This window comes from Tarenaya hassleriana, unplaced genomic scaffold (genome assembly GCF_000463585.1).
Source record: "Tarenaya hassleriana unplaced genomic scaffold, ASM46358v1 Cleome2, whole genome shotgun sequence".
Lineage (NCBI taxonomy): Eukaryota > Viridiplantae > Streptophyta > Magnoliopsida > Brassicales > Cleomaceae > Tarenaya > Tarenaya hassleriana.
The window spans coordinates 679541-694531 of record NW_010965372.1 but is presented as its reverse complement, the minus strand read 5'-3'; the positions used below and the strand labels follow the sequence as shown (position 1 = coordinate 694531).

The following is a 14991-nucleotide window of genomic DNA, read 5'->3' as shown; positions in this document are numbered from 1 at the left end:
ATTCAATTCACGGAATCTTTTCACGTAATGTTAGATGTATACATACGTAAAAGGTTAGCTAATATGTAAATGATCACAAAGGTCATTTATAATCGGGGATAACAATAATGGTAAACTTAATTTTAATATTGTTTAAAATTTTATAAAACTTAAAAAAAAAAATTAATTATGAAAATGGGGGCGTGTGACTCATCAATGGGTTCACCCATGTAATCCCTCAAAGGATGAGAAATTATGATTTGTTGCTTAAAAAATGTATTCACTAGACGTGTAAATAATGAAATTTATATGTATAAAGTATGATCAAAGATGCAGCTTATTGACATCTTATTTGGCAATATTCAAATCATAGATAAATTTACAGATCCACAGTAAAAGATTTTCAAAATATTTGTACATATACGTAAATGAGATTCAAAAAACAACTTTTTAATTAAAGAATACAAAATAAATTTTAGATATTAATTAAATGGAGATACCCAAGAAAATGAGGAGAAGATCACATGTGAATGCTTACTACACACTTTCCCCCTTATTTAAACAACTCTCTTCCCTTCACCTTATGCACCCACCAAACTCTTCTTCTTCTTCTTCTTCTTTCGTTCTTCTTCCTTTCTTCGAATCGAAAATATGGCAAAGATTCGCATCGGAATCATGGTTTTGATCGATATTTGGTGTCTTGCGATTTTCGTTGAATCGTTTTCGCCGTCGGCGGTAACCAACGGGCATGCTACGTTCTATGGAGGCAGTGACGCTTCTGGAACAATGGGTATTGATTTTTGATTGATTATATCTCATTTTCTATTTCCATTTGGATCCCCTAAACCTAGAGAATCAAACGATAAACCCGAACCAAAGCCATTGATTTTGGTAGAAATCCCCTTTAAATGTTGTGTTGGGCTTTTGTTTTGGTTGAAAAAATATGTTCTCTTCTACAAATTTAACGTACCATCAAGTGCAAAACATTGTTACGGTTATTTATGTAAATATCGTATATAAATTATTAAAATATTTAAAATATATCGAGATTTCCTATCACAAATATCTATTTAAAATAAATAAATATCATTCTTATAAATTTTTTTTTTCTAAAAATTGGATCATAGATTAATTTTGGGTTTGATCGAATTTCTCATATCGTTCATCCAAAATTAAACTCGAACCAAAAATTTAATTTGACCCAAAAGAAAACACCAAACTGCAGGAGGGGCATGTGGATACGGAAACCTGTACTCGACAGGGTACGGAACGATGACGGCGGCGTTGAGCACGGCTTTGTTCAACAACGGAGCATCCTGCGGTGAGTGTTATAAGATCACGTGCGACTCCTCCTCCGATCCTCGTTGGTGTAAGAAAGGAGCTTTCGTGATCGTCACGGCAACCAATTTCTGCCCTCCCAATTTCGATCTCCCCAACAATGCCGGCGGCTGGTGCAATCCGCCACTCAAACACTTCGACATGGCCCAACCCGCCTGGGAAAAGATCGGTATCTATCGCGGCGGCATCATTCCCGTCCTCTTCCAAAGGTTTTTTCTCTCTCTCTCACTCTCTATATACTGATATACACACTATATCCTATAAGCGTATAATAACGGTATTCTTGTGATCATTTATGTATAAATTTTGTGCAAGTATATCTCTATATATTTAATCAATATATGAATCTAACCATACAATGAAACGGGTTACTGAAAAAAAAAAACAGAGTTCCGTGTTACAAGAAGGGAGGAGTGAGATTCACAATAAACGGAAGAGACTACTTCGAGCTGGTAACGATCTCCAACGTTGGAGGAGCTGGTTCCATAACTTCTGTCTCAATCAGAGGATCTAAGACAGGTTGGTTGAAGATGTCCCGAAACTGGGGGGCCAATTGGCAGTCCAACGCTTTCCTCAACGGCCAATCACTCTCGTTCTCTGTCACCACCACCGATGGCCAAACCCTAATCTTCAACGACGTCGTTCCTTCGTCTTGGTCGTTCGGACAGTCTTACTCTACCGACATTCAGTTCAAATGAACATACAAAAAAAAATTGTGTTTTTTTTTGGATTGATTATGTTCCGTTTGATGGTTACGTAGCGTTTTAGGGCAGTGGTCGCGCTCTTGGGTTTGTTTGTTTTTGATGGAGTGACCCGCCCGGTTCTTTTTTTTTTTTTATTTTAAAATTTTATGATGTGGATGGATACTTTTTTTTTTTGAATATGTGGATGGATACTTGATTTGTCTCGTAAATGAATAGAAAAAAAAAGCATCTATCTATGTGAAGTTATGTGCTGGAAAAAATATTTAAAAAAATTGTTATAAAAATACCAACGAAAGAATAAAAAAAAACGAAGCTAAAAAAACTATTTCGAGGGGAGAGTAAGAAAATACAAAAAGGAAAAATAATAAATGTGAAATTGTGTTGGAAAAAATATAAAAAAAATATTGTTTACATACCAAAGAAAGAATAAACATGAAGCTAAAATAAAAATTTCAAAAAAAAAAAAAATATTCCGAGGGCAGAAAATACAAAAAATAATAAAAGAATAAATGTTAAAATTTTAAATTTTTTTCGAAATGAATTTCACGCGAGGATAATAACAAGAGACTTAAATAATATTTACAGAAAATGAAGAAAACATTGAAAAATAGAAATGAATAAAAAAGAAAACGTTGAGCATAGTATATTTTCCGAGATATATATTTTTTTTCAAACATTTATTGTAAATGCGAAATATTAATACAAAAACTAACTGGATATTAAAATTAAAAGGATGAAATTTGAAAAGATAAAATTAAATAAACTTGAATTTACTTTGCTAAATTAGCCGGTCTTCATTTTTTGTAAGGATCCACACGGGCAAATTATCAGATTCCGGGTCGGGTCGGTTCGGGTCGATATATGCTTCCGATTTCAATTGCCGTCGCGATTCGCGGCCAGAGAAGGGGTTAAAACTCGTCACTCTGAAAACTGAACTGAAACCCTCACGACCGTCGATTTGCTCACGGCAATGGAGAATCAGGTGACAGAGGAACCAAGGAGTGCTGAAATCGAGAATGAAATCGAATTGACTGAGCAACAGCGACACGGCGAAGCGGTGGTGGTGGAAGAAGAAGAACGACGACAGCAGCAGCAACAACGGCGGGAACAAGTACGAGAAAGAGAAGAAGATGAAGAGAAAGAGAAACATGACGACGAGAGATTGAGGATGTTGCTTCTCTCGGATGTCAGAGATCTTCCTGTTCGTCCTCCCTCTGCTATTGATGTCAATTTCGCCTCATTCTTCGCCCCAGGTTCAGATTCAGCTGATTTTTTCATAAGCCCTTTTCACAAATTTTCCCTGCGAATGCACCCTTTTGTTGTATCTCGTTACGCAGATTTTATGAAGCCGGGGCATGATCAATACGTCTATCGCCACGCTAATGGGTCTGTTAAAGCTTGCTCCTTTTTGTTGTTCATCTTACCCATTTTGTTAAATTATATGTTAAGTAACCTAAGGTTCTTACTTGTACTTTGAAGATTGTGTGTGATTGGATTGGCTCCGACACATATAGCGTTTAAGGATGAAGGTGGAATCATTGCCGTCGATTTCAATGTCGGGAAGTCTGATCGTAGTGGCATGAAGGTCACCGGCAAGCGTAAGAAGGTCATTGTTCATTTTTTTTTCCATCTAAACATGAGAATATTATCAATTTCTTGAATGCCCTTAGTGTTGGATTAGTAGAACTTGGCGTGAGCGGTTTCAAATCAAAATCGGAGTTTTAGTTGTAATCACTATTCAGTTGATGCCTCTGTTTGTTCTTGGTTGAGCTCTAAAGCGTTTTTCCACCTCTTTCTTGTGCAGAATGCTCAGCAGTTTGAATCCAATACCGCATTGTGTAAAGTTTCCACTGCAAAAGATTCTTACATCGTGAGGTAAATAACGTTTCTAGTTCCGTTGCTGTTATTTCAGTCCTAGCCCCAAATTTCTGCGAAAAGATGAAGTTTCTCCATTGTTTTTTGCTAGGTGCTGTGTTAAAGGTTCTTTGTTAGAGGTGAATGATAGATTAATCAAGCATCCGGAGCTTCTTAATTCATCGGTAAGGCAAAGATTTTGTTATTATGACTAGATTCTACATGATTCAGACATGGAAATCTGGCTTCAGTATAATATATTTAACAATGATGATGCTCGTGCTATGGCTAATGTGGCTATGTGAATCGATTGAACTGTAGAATGATCCGAATAGACCGATCATCTTCTCTTTGCTTTTTTAAACACCAAAAAGTCATTGTGTTCAAGCTTGTGTTCATGCTTATTCCCAACTTCTAATTGCAGGCTGATCGAGAAGGCTATATTGCAATAATTATGCCAAAACCTGCAAACTGGCTCAAGAACAAAGCATCCCTATTGACTCTCGAAGAATACGAGAAAAGAAAAGAGCCATCTTCATGATATATATTTTGTTTTCAATGGCTTCCATTTGCTCGAATCCACATAAGGAAACCGGTTCGATTTCTTTTCTACAAAGTTTTGCTCCGAAGTTGATTATGTTCGAGGTTAGTGTCTGATTAGGTTGAGAGCATAAAAGATCTGCAGCCTTGTAACCTTATCTGATATTCATACATCCCCAGAAGATCATTTGTTTGGATATTTTTTCTTGAGCAGGCGAAGAAAAAAGTTCTTTCTAGAGCCGTTTTCATGTACCCTTTTGTAGGTAAACCGGCAAAAAACAAAACAAAGAAGCAATATAAACAAATGGATGAACAAAAGAATCAAAGAATCAAGAACATAGCTCCAATGCTTGAGGAGAGCCAGTTATCTGTTCCAAGACAAGTCTTCTTGATCTGTTGATGGTGTGGGAACACAGGTACACATGTTCTTCAAGCTCCTTCAACTGTTCTGAGAATCTTTGCTCGTGGGAATCGAACTCTTTCACCGCTTCCATCAAAACCTCGGGTTTCTGACTCTTCACGCACATAGCAGCGACAGTTTTCCTGTGCTCGATCTCATCGTACAGTCTTCCGACCAAGCGACTCAGCGTGTCGAAGTCATTTATCAGTATGAACATCCCTTTGGCCGCAATGTCGAGTTGGGTACCGAGTTTCTCCAACACATCTGTTTTGTTCATCTTTCTCTTGATCTTCTTCTTCTTCCTCAGCATTCCCAAAGAGCATAACCCTAGCAATGGCGGTACTGCAAGAATGCTATTCGAAATAACCAGGCCATAGCCTCCGTATTTCTTGCAGAACCTAAAGAACTTAACATTCCTTCTGATTCTTCTCCTTTTCGACATCAACCTCGAGAAAAAATCCACATTTGAGTCACGTAAACAGCGAAACCCGGCTTCACTGTTGATGACGCACAATGGGTTTTCCAACGATGCGATTCTTGAAAGCTCTCTGAATACCACAGTACAAATCTTTTCGGGAAAACGATCTGTACTTTCACCATGGCAAGCCTTTCTGCAGATCTTGATAACCCTTTCGATCTTCCTGTGATTAACCCGGATTTGGTGTAGCCATTTGAGGATAGATTGGCAGATACAGCTTGCCTCGGAGCTAGAATCGAAGAACTTGACGAGCATACTGTGGAAACAAGATTCTTGCATAAGGGAATGTATGGTTTCTTGGCGAGGCTCGAGCAAGTAATCGGATAACTGTTCTTGGAAACTGAGAGCAGATGACGACGACGACGACGATGATGTCGGAGAAGAAGAGAGTCTGTCACAGGATGTCCTTCCTAATTGTCCTTCTGCTTCCATGTATTCTCCGCTCACACTTACCTTTGTCGTCAAGTTTCTAACGCTTTCCTTCTGGGGTTTTCCTGCTTCAGAAGAAGACGACGGCAACATAACACAACAGTCAAATACACATGATGCGCATACATGTTCATGTAACTGAGCATCCATGGCGTACAAAATGAACGTACATACTGAAAACAATCCAGAAATTTCAATACCCTTTTGGGAATGAAGGAAAAAAAAAAGCATTCATTGTATATATACGTATATATATACGCTCAGCACATAAAGAACCACCGACGACAAAAAAAACGGAGAGACTACAAAAAAAACACTTACCTTTTCTTGCAGAGGAAGACTTTGACGAGAACTCGATATCGAAACCGAATGAAAGACAAAGACGGATCTTTATGGTTATATATATATACAAAAGAATTTGTATCTGCGTGTGACTGTGTGTGTATCTGTGTGTATATATACATGTATAAAGATTTGATTGGGTAGAAGAGAGAGAGAGAGAGAGAGAGAGGAGGAAGGCAAGGAGAAGAAAAAGAAGTTCGAGAAGCGACAGCTAAGGAGATGGCGGATGTTAGCTCTGCTTAGTAGATTTTTGCTAAAATGATGACTTATAGCGCACGTTAGCTTCCTTCACACGGTGCGTGTTTTGTCTTCACCGTCATGACTTTTGCTGCTTTGCAACCGTATTCCCTCATGTTTAGTTGTTTTATTTTCCTTATTTTATTCTTAGGCATAAAAGAAAAAAAAGGGAATGTTTGTTTTTTCCCCAAAAATTATGGAATTTTGGAGTTCCTCGTACGTTTTTTCTAATATGTATATGTGTGCCACGTGTACCTTTTTTTTATCTGACGTGGATATTATAGTTTTTAATATTTTATACAGATTACATAATGTGATCTGGACTATGTAACAACCGAAACGAATTATTTCTAGATTTCCAGTAAAACTTAATTGGTAAATGATTTAAACCCGTTGAATAATGGCTTTTAACACAACTGTTAATTATAAATTTAGAGTTGATTAAAAATTTATTTAATAGATTAAGATGAAAAAAGTTATCTATAAAATTAAGATTATATATACCCCTATAAATCCCAACCACAAATCTTCCCCCAAGTAGCACCAAGTCACCACTTATTTAAGTGTTGCTATCAAAGTAGGGAAAAAATAAATAAATACAATTTTTCTATTAAGGATATGATCCTTCAACTAGATTATTTGACAGTCTATCTGATTTTTTAACAACAAATACCTACCAACTTACAAGTCGGATTAAATAAAGAAACATATTCTATGATATATCTTGTGGTCTTCAATGATATAATCTTATGATTTCATTTAAGATTTTGTAGAATCCATATTAAATGTTGAAACACTACATAAGAAAATGAGGAAAAACAGAGTAAAAATAATGGACAATCACCTATATAAACTCATGAACTTATAAAAACCATTATTTTTTATAAATTACGAAATTCATTATTTATAAGGATTTTTTAAAAAATCTTGGTGAATTTTTTAGAGTATTTTCCCCCAAAAACAAAGTTTAAAAAAATTTATTGTTTTTCTCTATATTGCTGTCAAAATTACTAATACGAAGCTTTATACATATTCCCACGAGCTCACATACAAATATATACTTGCACAAGTTTTTGGCACAATATATTACAAAAGTTGTTATGATGAATATCACAACTCGTCTCAAGTAATTTGGAACGTTAGAAACATATGCGTGTGTATATATATATATTGACAATCCAGAAGTTCACCATAATTTTGGTCCGGCTACGTCTAGAAAATCGGAGAAGTCCATGTGAATGGACCTCTTCAAATGAGGACTCGAATCCAATTGCTCCCTTATCGGTTGAGGAATCCAATCTTGAGCTATATATATATATATATATATGCACCGCACCGTTCGTTCGAACCATCTGTGACCGGAAAGAACAGATCCGACATGTGGCCACTCAGAGACAGCCGCGTTCAGAGACGCACTATATATAAATACATCATATGATGTATGAAATGGAGGAGAAGATAGTGGGTGGATCACTAAGGCATGAAGACATTATCTTTTGGGAAATTACCAGTCTCACTATGCCCGATTCAGAAACCACCCAAGCCCCAAAGTGGGATAACCATTAACTTACACAAAGCCCCACTCTCCATGGCTCTTCCATTTTTTTTTTTTTTGTAACAATGCCCACTTTGTCACCACCGTTATAAATACCCATCGTTATATGGAATAAACGAATGACAAAGCCATACACTACAACAGAGCAGTGACACATGAAAGGCCTAACCTTGTACTTGTTCTTGTTCTTACACTGTCTCTTAACCGAAGCAGTGAAATCTGGTGATGGAGTTTACATAGTCTACATGGGATCTGCATCTCCTGCGACGGAATCTAACAAAGCTCAGATACTCATAAACACCATGTTTAAGAGGTCCAACACTTCATAAAATCGAAAAGAAAAACCGGTTCATGCGATGAGACCTCGTTCTTGAGTCTTTTTGTTGTTTCTGGTTCTTTGTAGGAGGGAAAACGCTGTGTTGCACGTGTACAAACACGGGTTCTCGGGTTTCGCGGCCCGTCTGACAGCGGAAGAGGCTGAGACCTTAGCCAAGAAACAGGGTGTTGTGTCTGTTTTCCCCGACCCGACCTTTCAGCTTCACACCACACGTTCTTGGGATTTCCTCAAGTATCAAACCGCGGTGAAGATTGACTCGGGTCCACGTTCTTCCTCGGGCTCGGACTCCTCGTCTTATGACAGCATCATCGGCATTCTGGACACGGGTGAGTGAGCTTTCTTGTCTCTCGCTCTCTCTTCTGCATTCCTTTCTAGCTTTTCTCCTGCATAGATGAATGTCTGAAAGTGAGTTCAATGTAATGGAAACAGGGATATGGCCGGAATCAGCGAGCTTCTACGACAAAGAGATGGGTCCGATCCCGTCTCGGTGGAAAGGGACGTGCGTGGAAGCGAAGGACTTCAACTCTTCTAACTGCAACAAGTGAGTTTCTTGATCAATCTTACAGCTCTAGACCCTTTTTTCTGCTTCTGTTGAATCTTAAATCCTGTCGGGTTTTCTACAGGAAAATCATTGGAGCCAGATTCTATAAAGATCCGGAAGATGAGGACGGTGATTACTATACCTCGAGAGACGTGATCGGCCACGGCTCTCACGTGGCGTCCACCGCGGCCGGAGCAGTCGTGGAGAACGCGTCCTACTATGGGGTAGCCTCGGGAACAGCGAAAGGCGGATTCCCGGCTGCAAGGATCGCCATGTACCGAGTCTGCACGCCCGATGGATGCGCCGGCTCCTCCATTTTAGCTGCCTTCGACGACGCCATTGCCGATGGGGTCGATATACTTTCGCTGTCGCTCGGTGCTCCATCATGGGCTAAGATCGAGCTGAACGCTGACCCTATCGCCATCGGAGCTTTTCATGCGGTGGAGAAAGGGATCATGGTGATATGTTCCGCTGGTAACGACGGCCCGGGGGAAGGAACGGTCGTGAACTCCGCACCATGGATATTGACCGTCGCAGCCACCACAATCGACAGAGACTTCGAGTCCGACGTCGTGCTTGGAAGCAACAAAGTCATCAAGGTGACCGATATTTATACATCGCCATGGATCTAAAGGATATAACTCATCGCCATGGATTTTTGCAGGGTGAAGGTATAAACTTCGCAGACATAAGTAAATCTCCTGATCATCCTCTGATCCATGGAAAATCAGCAAAGAGCACTGATGCTTCAGTAGATTCAGCAAGGTAAAGACTAAGATGTAACAATGAAACATATCTAATACTGAGAAACTTACATGTTTCTGTGTCGTTTCGATCCGAAAACCGATCTCTCAGGCGTTGCGAATTTGGAACGCTTGATGGAGAGACGGTGAAGGGGAAGATCGTGGTGTGCGAGAACGCGGATGGAACGACTTATGCAACGAATGCGATGGAGGAGGTTAAAAGCAAAGGAGGTATCGGTTGCGTTTTCGTGGACGACAGAACGAGGTCGGTTGCTAGCACTTACGGTACATTTCCCACAACTGTCATCAGTTCAAAGGATGCGGAGGAACTCTTCTCCTATCTCAACTCAACCAGGTATGTCCACGAGGAACCGGGGCTGGGTGCCGGTTCTCGGGCAAGAACCTGAACCGCAGGTTCAAGTTCACGGGTTCGGATACACTGGGTAGTGGGTACCCAAACCGAGATAACGCCTCCAAAAATCCGGGTACCTAACCGCGCCCAGCCCATCAAGAAACACTACAGAACTCACTAAATCTTAGTATTGTATAACATGGTAATGAACTTTGTCGATATTACCGTACGTTGCAGGGAACCCATTGCGACGATTCACCCAACCGTAACAATTGAGAAATTCAAGCCTGCGCCTGCCGTTGCGTATTTCTCTTCCAGAGGTCCTTCGGGTCTCACGAGAAACATTCTCAAGGAAAAGTATCATTTCAATGAAAGGAAACTGTTAAGATTTGGAGAGGGAAGAGACAGTTTTGTACTGATTAGTGCCCTTTTTAACATTTGTTTCCGAACTGCAGCCCGATATTTCGGCACCAGGTGTTGCAATACTCGCAGCGTGGACGGGGAACGACCCGAGTGTTACGTTGGAAGGAAAGCCGCCTCCTCAGTACAACGTGATATCGGGAACTTCAATGGCGACTCCTCACGTCTCTGCTGTTGCGGCCATGGTTAAGTCACAACGCCCGACATGGAGCTCCTCTGCAATCAGATCAGCAATTATGACAACAGGTCAGTCTTCTGAAAACTATCAGCAATTATGACACAACATCTGTCGAGATTATCGCATGTTCCGTAACATAATTTCTTTTTGTCCGTATGACAGCAACTCAAACAAACAACGATAAAGGCCTTATAACGACTGAAACCGGAGCAGAAGCTATGCCTTACGGCTATGGAGCAGGAGAACTAAGCACAACAGCACCATTGCAGCCAGGATTGGTTTACGAGACTACTCCTATCGACTACTTGAACTTCCTCTGCTACCATGGATACAACGTAACCATAATCAAGACGATAGCAAAAGTGATTCCAGAGAATTTCACTTGCCCGAGTGATTCCAAAGTAGACTTGATCTCCAACATCAATTACCCGTCGATCGCAATCTCGAGTTTTAGAGGCAACGAGAGCAGGAGATTGAGCAGGACAGTGACCAATGTAGGGGGTGATGGCGAGACCGTGTATACAGCCAGCGTCGAAGCAACACCCAGTCTTAACATTCAAGTGACACCAGAGAAACTTCGGTTCACGAAAGATGGAGAGAAGTCGACGTACCAAGTGACAGTCTCTGCGGCCTCGGCCTCGTCTCCGCCTAAGAAAGATGTGTTCAGCTCTATTACTTGGTCGAACGGCAAGTACAAGGTCAGAAGTCCAATAGTAGTGAGTAGTGAAAGTAGCAGCACCAGCTGAGTACCTGTAAACGTCCTTTGTAATGAATGTGAAATTAAACATAGAACAAATAAGGTAATGCAAGCTCAAGTAAATCAAACTTAGTTAAACACGAAATGATTTCTGATTCCGACGACTGTAATAAGATCAAAAGATGGAGGCACAGATAATCTAATAAAGGAAAGCCTCACTAGAACAAGAGTTAACAAATATTAACAACCTCTTCTGTCCAAAAATCGGCACCAGAACTAGCATATTTCTCAATGTAAAGGCCCTTTTCTAAGATTCCAAAGTTTAAATCAGGGAAACTGACAGAAAGTAAAACTCATGTAATGAACACCAGAAGGCTAGCCACCGCCACTCTTCAGCCATGCCCTCGCGTCTTGGGGATTGCTGCTGTTGTCAAATCCAGCAGCCCTTCTCGGAGTATCAGATCTGCCAACATGACAACAGGTACGATTTCAAGTCAATAAATCGGTTTGGGTTATTGACCAGAGCCATGATTAACCCGAGACTCGATCAACCTTCGGCTGTACAGACAAACAACGTTGGATCTCCTGTAACTATGGATAAAGGGTTACAAAACCATGTCTTACGATTTTGGGGCTTGGGAGGTCACTGCATTTGGACCCCCTGCAACCAGGACTGCCCATCGCGACTACGTAAATTATCTCTGCTACCACGGATACAGTCATCACAGATCAGAAATATCTCGGAGAACAAACCACCTGGTTTTGCTCAGACCAATCTTGATTTCTAACTTACCTAATCCAATCCCTTTTCCAACCAAGGATACTGAGTCAGACCGCCCCCAGACCCTCATAAACCTTTCCTATGGTTTACAGAGCTTGCCCTAAAGGACAAAGAAACCAGAAGAAGTAACAGAACGGTGACAAACTTAACCAGAGATACACTCTATGAGATTACAAAGAATAGCTGCCTCAGATCATGGGAGAGTTGAAGAAAGAAGGACTCAAGTTTCACGCCGAAGAGTGATGAACTTGGCTCAATCACCTGATCAAATGGACAGTAACAACATACACAGTCCGTTCGCTGTAACCAACAAATGCGGCACATACCATCGAGTTTGGCTTTGATAAACAAAGAAGATGTAGAGAAAAGCATAGAAGGAAACAAAATGCATACAAAGTGATGAAGAGGAATAAGATTTTGAAAAAGCAAATGAATCACACTAGCATTTCTAAATTATCCAAAAGCAACAAGATCTTGCGCATAAAACAAACAACCAGTTCTTTCTAGCCACATTGCAAACCGATGAACTTCATTAAAGAGGAAAAGAAAAAGAGAGAAGAGAAAAAAAAAAAAGGGCCAATCAAACAGTGGAGCCATCTATCACTCAAACGCCCATTGATTCTCACGGCGAACCTCTTCTTCCTCCTCAGGCGTGAAATCGTTCTTGATGTTGAACGTCTTGCGAATCTCCTCGGGAGTTTTGCCTTTTATCATATCCGCCACTGTCTGGCAAGTGAGATCAAGAAGGCCCTTGATGTTCAGGTAATTAGCAGCCTGCAATATGCCCACAAAAACCATCAGACCCATCGGCAAAAAACATCAATTGGGCGAAAAACCTGAATTCGTCAGCAAAAGAAAGAGATCATGTGCACGATGAACCCTAATTATAAACCCCCGAAAATCAGAAGAACTCCGCTCATACTACATATTTCTGATCCAATACGATTACTTAATCACCCAATTGAACATGTCTGTGAGATCTTATCCAATCAAATCAGGTTTGGAAAATTTTCAGAGGGAAATCAAATTCGCCAACTATAGAAAGAGATTATGTTAATTATGATCCCTACTACACCGCCGCAAATCAGAAAAATTCTTCTATACAATAAAATTCTTATTCGATTTCATACGCGAAACCATACCCCTAACAAAAACTAATTACCCAATCGAAAACCCTAAAATTCAGAAAACAAAAGAACAAACAAATCAAAGACAAAAGGACGCCAGAAATCACCAACCAGGATGAGATCGAAGAGCGTGGCCTGATCGACTTTGACGAACTCGGCATCCCAGGCCTTGAGGTCGTCTTTGTCGCCCCCTGCGGAGCCACCGACGCAATCCTCGCTATTGTTGGCGGCGGCAGCGTCTACGTGTTTCTTGCAGTATTCGATGACCTTCGCGAGGACCTTGCTTGTCACGTTTGGGAGCGGGATTCCATTGTCGGCGCAGTCGTCTTCGACCATGTGCTTTATGGTTTGCGATTCCAACGCAACGACCTCGTCGACTTCGAAGGCCTCTCCGTCGGAGGATTTCAGGATGATCTTCCTCTCCACCGCAGACGACATCGTTTCGGTTGCCGGAAAAGAGACGAAGACGGCGAAGAAGGGCTAACAATGATGTTCGCGCTGATTGGCGATCGTTGAGTCACGAGGACACGCTCAATTGATATATTTATAGGGGCCCAATTAGACTAGGAATTGGTGAATATTATTTTGGAAATAAATTCGCATGCGTCTCGTTTAAATACAAAAAAAAATGGAATATCTCCTTTTTGTAAGTATTTAAAAAACCTAAATTTTTAGAAAGGATCCAATTAAAACCCCAATTATTTATAAAACAAAAAAACCATTATTTTCTAAAAAACTATAATCTTCATAAATTTATTTATTTATTTATTTCGTTAAGTTAAATATATTTATTTATAACTTTAATTAAACATTTGAAGAAAGAAAATAAATGAGAAGACACGTGTAGTTCGAACTAGGGTCACAATTTTTTTTCTTAAGGATATTTATTTTTGCTGTGGTGACTTTTTTTTATTAAAGTATTAAACTTTTTAATTCAAATATCATGCAAAAAATGATAGTTATTAAAATGTTTTAATGAGAATGTATTAATTTTTAATTTTGAAAATAATTTTTATTAAACATTTATTAATTTTTAATTTTGAAAAAAAATATATAGACGTACAAAAGTTATGGTATGAGATGAACCCCAATAAAGATAAATACAATTAAATGTAAATCTAGTATTAATCTCTAGAAAATATTCGTAATATCTTTAGCTAGATTTGTAATATCTTCATATGTCCCTCAAGATAAATTATTTGTGATAAGTCCAATTTTATCACATAAAATTCGAAATCGAGCTCGCCGTAACTGTTTTGGTAAATGTATTTGTTATTTCTAAATTATTAAATGCATTTTTTTGGTAAATTATTAAATGTACTTCTTAAATGCATTCGATTTTCTTTCATTTGTATCCCAAATTCTTTTTCACAGTATTGGTTTATCGCAATAACGCCACATTGTATTTATTTTTTTTATAATAATTAGATAACACCACATTATATTTATGTGTTCTTTTGCTTAATTCATTGTCTAGGAGTTATATTTGGTTCTTCTTCTTCACATTATTTAATAATCAATTATAATATATAAATAATTGAGTTATGCTCTCGTATCGGCTTCGAACCTTCCAATTTTTCACATTTTTTTTTGTTAATCAGATTGGTTCACTGAATCTTCGACCCAATTACATATACTCTGAATCAGAAGATAACCTTATTACAATTATATTGTATCATTTCTCTCCAATAGCCGCTCGAACACGAGACCTGGGACAAAAACATCATCCTTCTTAACCAGCTACAACTGATGGCCTACTCCGATTGGATCCCAATTTTTCAGATGTTTTAATTTGTTAGTACTCTCTCTTGCTTTTGTTCTTGAATCTAAAAAGCTAATTTTATTTTAAAGCCTTCATCCTTAAATGTAAATAGTCGTCACAAAACAAATTGAGTGCAAATTGTAAACTTCCACCAAATTTCCATTTCATCCTAGCCCGATCGAAAGAAGCAGCTTCTC

The 14991-nt window shown here is 39.2% G+C and overlaps 5 protein-coding genes across 6 annotated transcripts; 3 read left to right on the top strand and 2 right to left on the bottom strand.

Moving 5' to 3' along the window:
• The first annotated feature begins 560 nt into the window (after positions 1 to 560).
• Positions 561 to 2263, top strand: LOC104811435 (expansin-A11). The gene is made up of 3 exons (XM_010538126.1): positions 561 to 769; positions 1205 to 1526; positions 1706 to 2263. The coding sequence occupies exons 1-3, from the start codon at positions 631 to 633 to the stop codon at positions 2013 to 2015; spliced, it is 771 nt and encodes a 256-aa protein (XP_010536428.1). The 5' UTR covers positions 561 to 630; the 3' UTR covers positions 2016 to 2263.
• Positions 2264 to 2869: 606 nt separating this feature from the next.
• Positions 2870 to 4617, top strand: LOC104811433 (protein Simiate). 2 transcript variants are annotated; one of them, XM_010538123.2, is made up of 6 exons: positions 2875 to 3274; positions 3359 to 3407; positions 3501 to 3627; positions 3826 to 3896; positions 3988 to 4060; positions 4300 to 4617. In XM_010538123.2, exons 1-6 carry the CDS (start codon positions 2992 to 2994, stop codon positions 4414 to 4416), a joined length of 720 nt encoding a protein of 239 aa, XP_010536425.1. In that variant the 5' UTR covers positions 2875 to 2991; the 3' UTR covers positions 4417 to 4617. The 2 variants fall into 2 exon arrangements, with proteins under 2 accessions (XP_010536424.1, XP_010536425.1); XM_010538122.2 differs by having other exon boundaries at positions 2870 to 3407.
• On the bottom strand, positions 4556 to 6150 carry LOC104811434 (UPF0496 protein At1g20180-like). Its single transcript, XM_010538125.1, has 2 exons — positions 6044 to 6150; positions 4556 to 5790 (listed from the first exon to the last, which is right to left on the bottom strand). Exon 2 carries the CDS (start codon positions 5723 to 5725, stop codon positions 4745 to 4747), a length of 981 nt encoding a protein of 326 aa, XP_010536427.1. The 5' UTR covers positions 5726 to 5790; positions 6044 to 6150; the 3' UTR covers positions 4556 to 4744.
• Positions 6151 to 7434: 1284 nt separating this feature from the next.
• On the top strand, positions 7435 to 11362 carry LOC104811432 (CO(2)-response secreted protease). The gene is made up of 9 exons (XM_010538121.2): positions 7435 to 8169; positions 8260 to 8519; positions 8623 to 8734; positions 8817 to 9333; positions 9399 to 9499; positions 9590 to 9832; positions 10067 to 10181; positions 10285 to 10495; positions 10590 to 11362. The coding sequence occupies exons 1-9, from the start codon at positions 8012 to 8014 to the stop codon at positions 11171 to 11173; spliced, it is 2301 nt and encodes a 766-aa protein (XP_010536423.1). The 5' UTR covers positions 7435 to 8011; the 3' UTR covers positions 11174 to 11362.
• A 940-nt stretch (positions 11363 to 12302) lies between these two features.
• On the bottom strand, positions 12303 to 13563 carry LOC104811431 (SKP1-like protein 1A). The gene is made up of 2 exons (XM_010538120.1): positions 13144 to 13563; positions 12303 to 12679 (listed from the first exon to the last, which is right to left on the bottom strand). Exons 1-2 carry the CDS (start codon positions 13468 to 13470, stop codon positions 12506 to 12508), a joined length of 501 nt encoding a protein of 166 aa, XP_010536422.1. The 5' UTR covers positions 13471 to 13563; the 3' UTR covers positions 12303 to 12505.
• Between the last annotated feature and the right edge of the window lie 1428 nt (positions 13564 to 14991).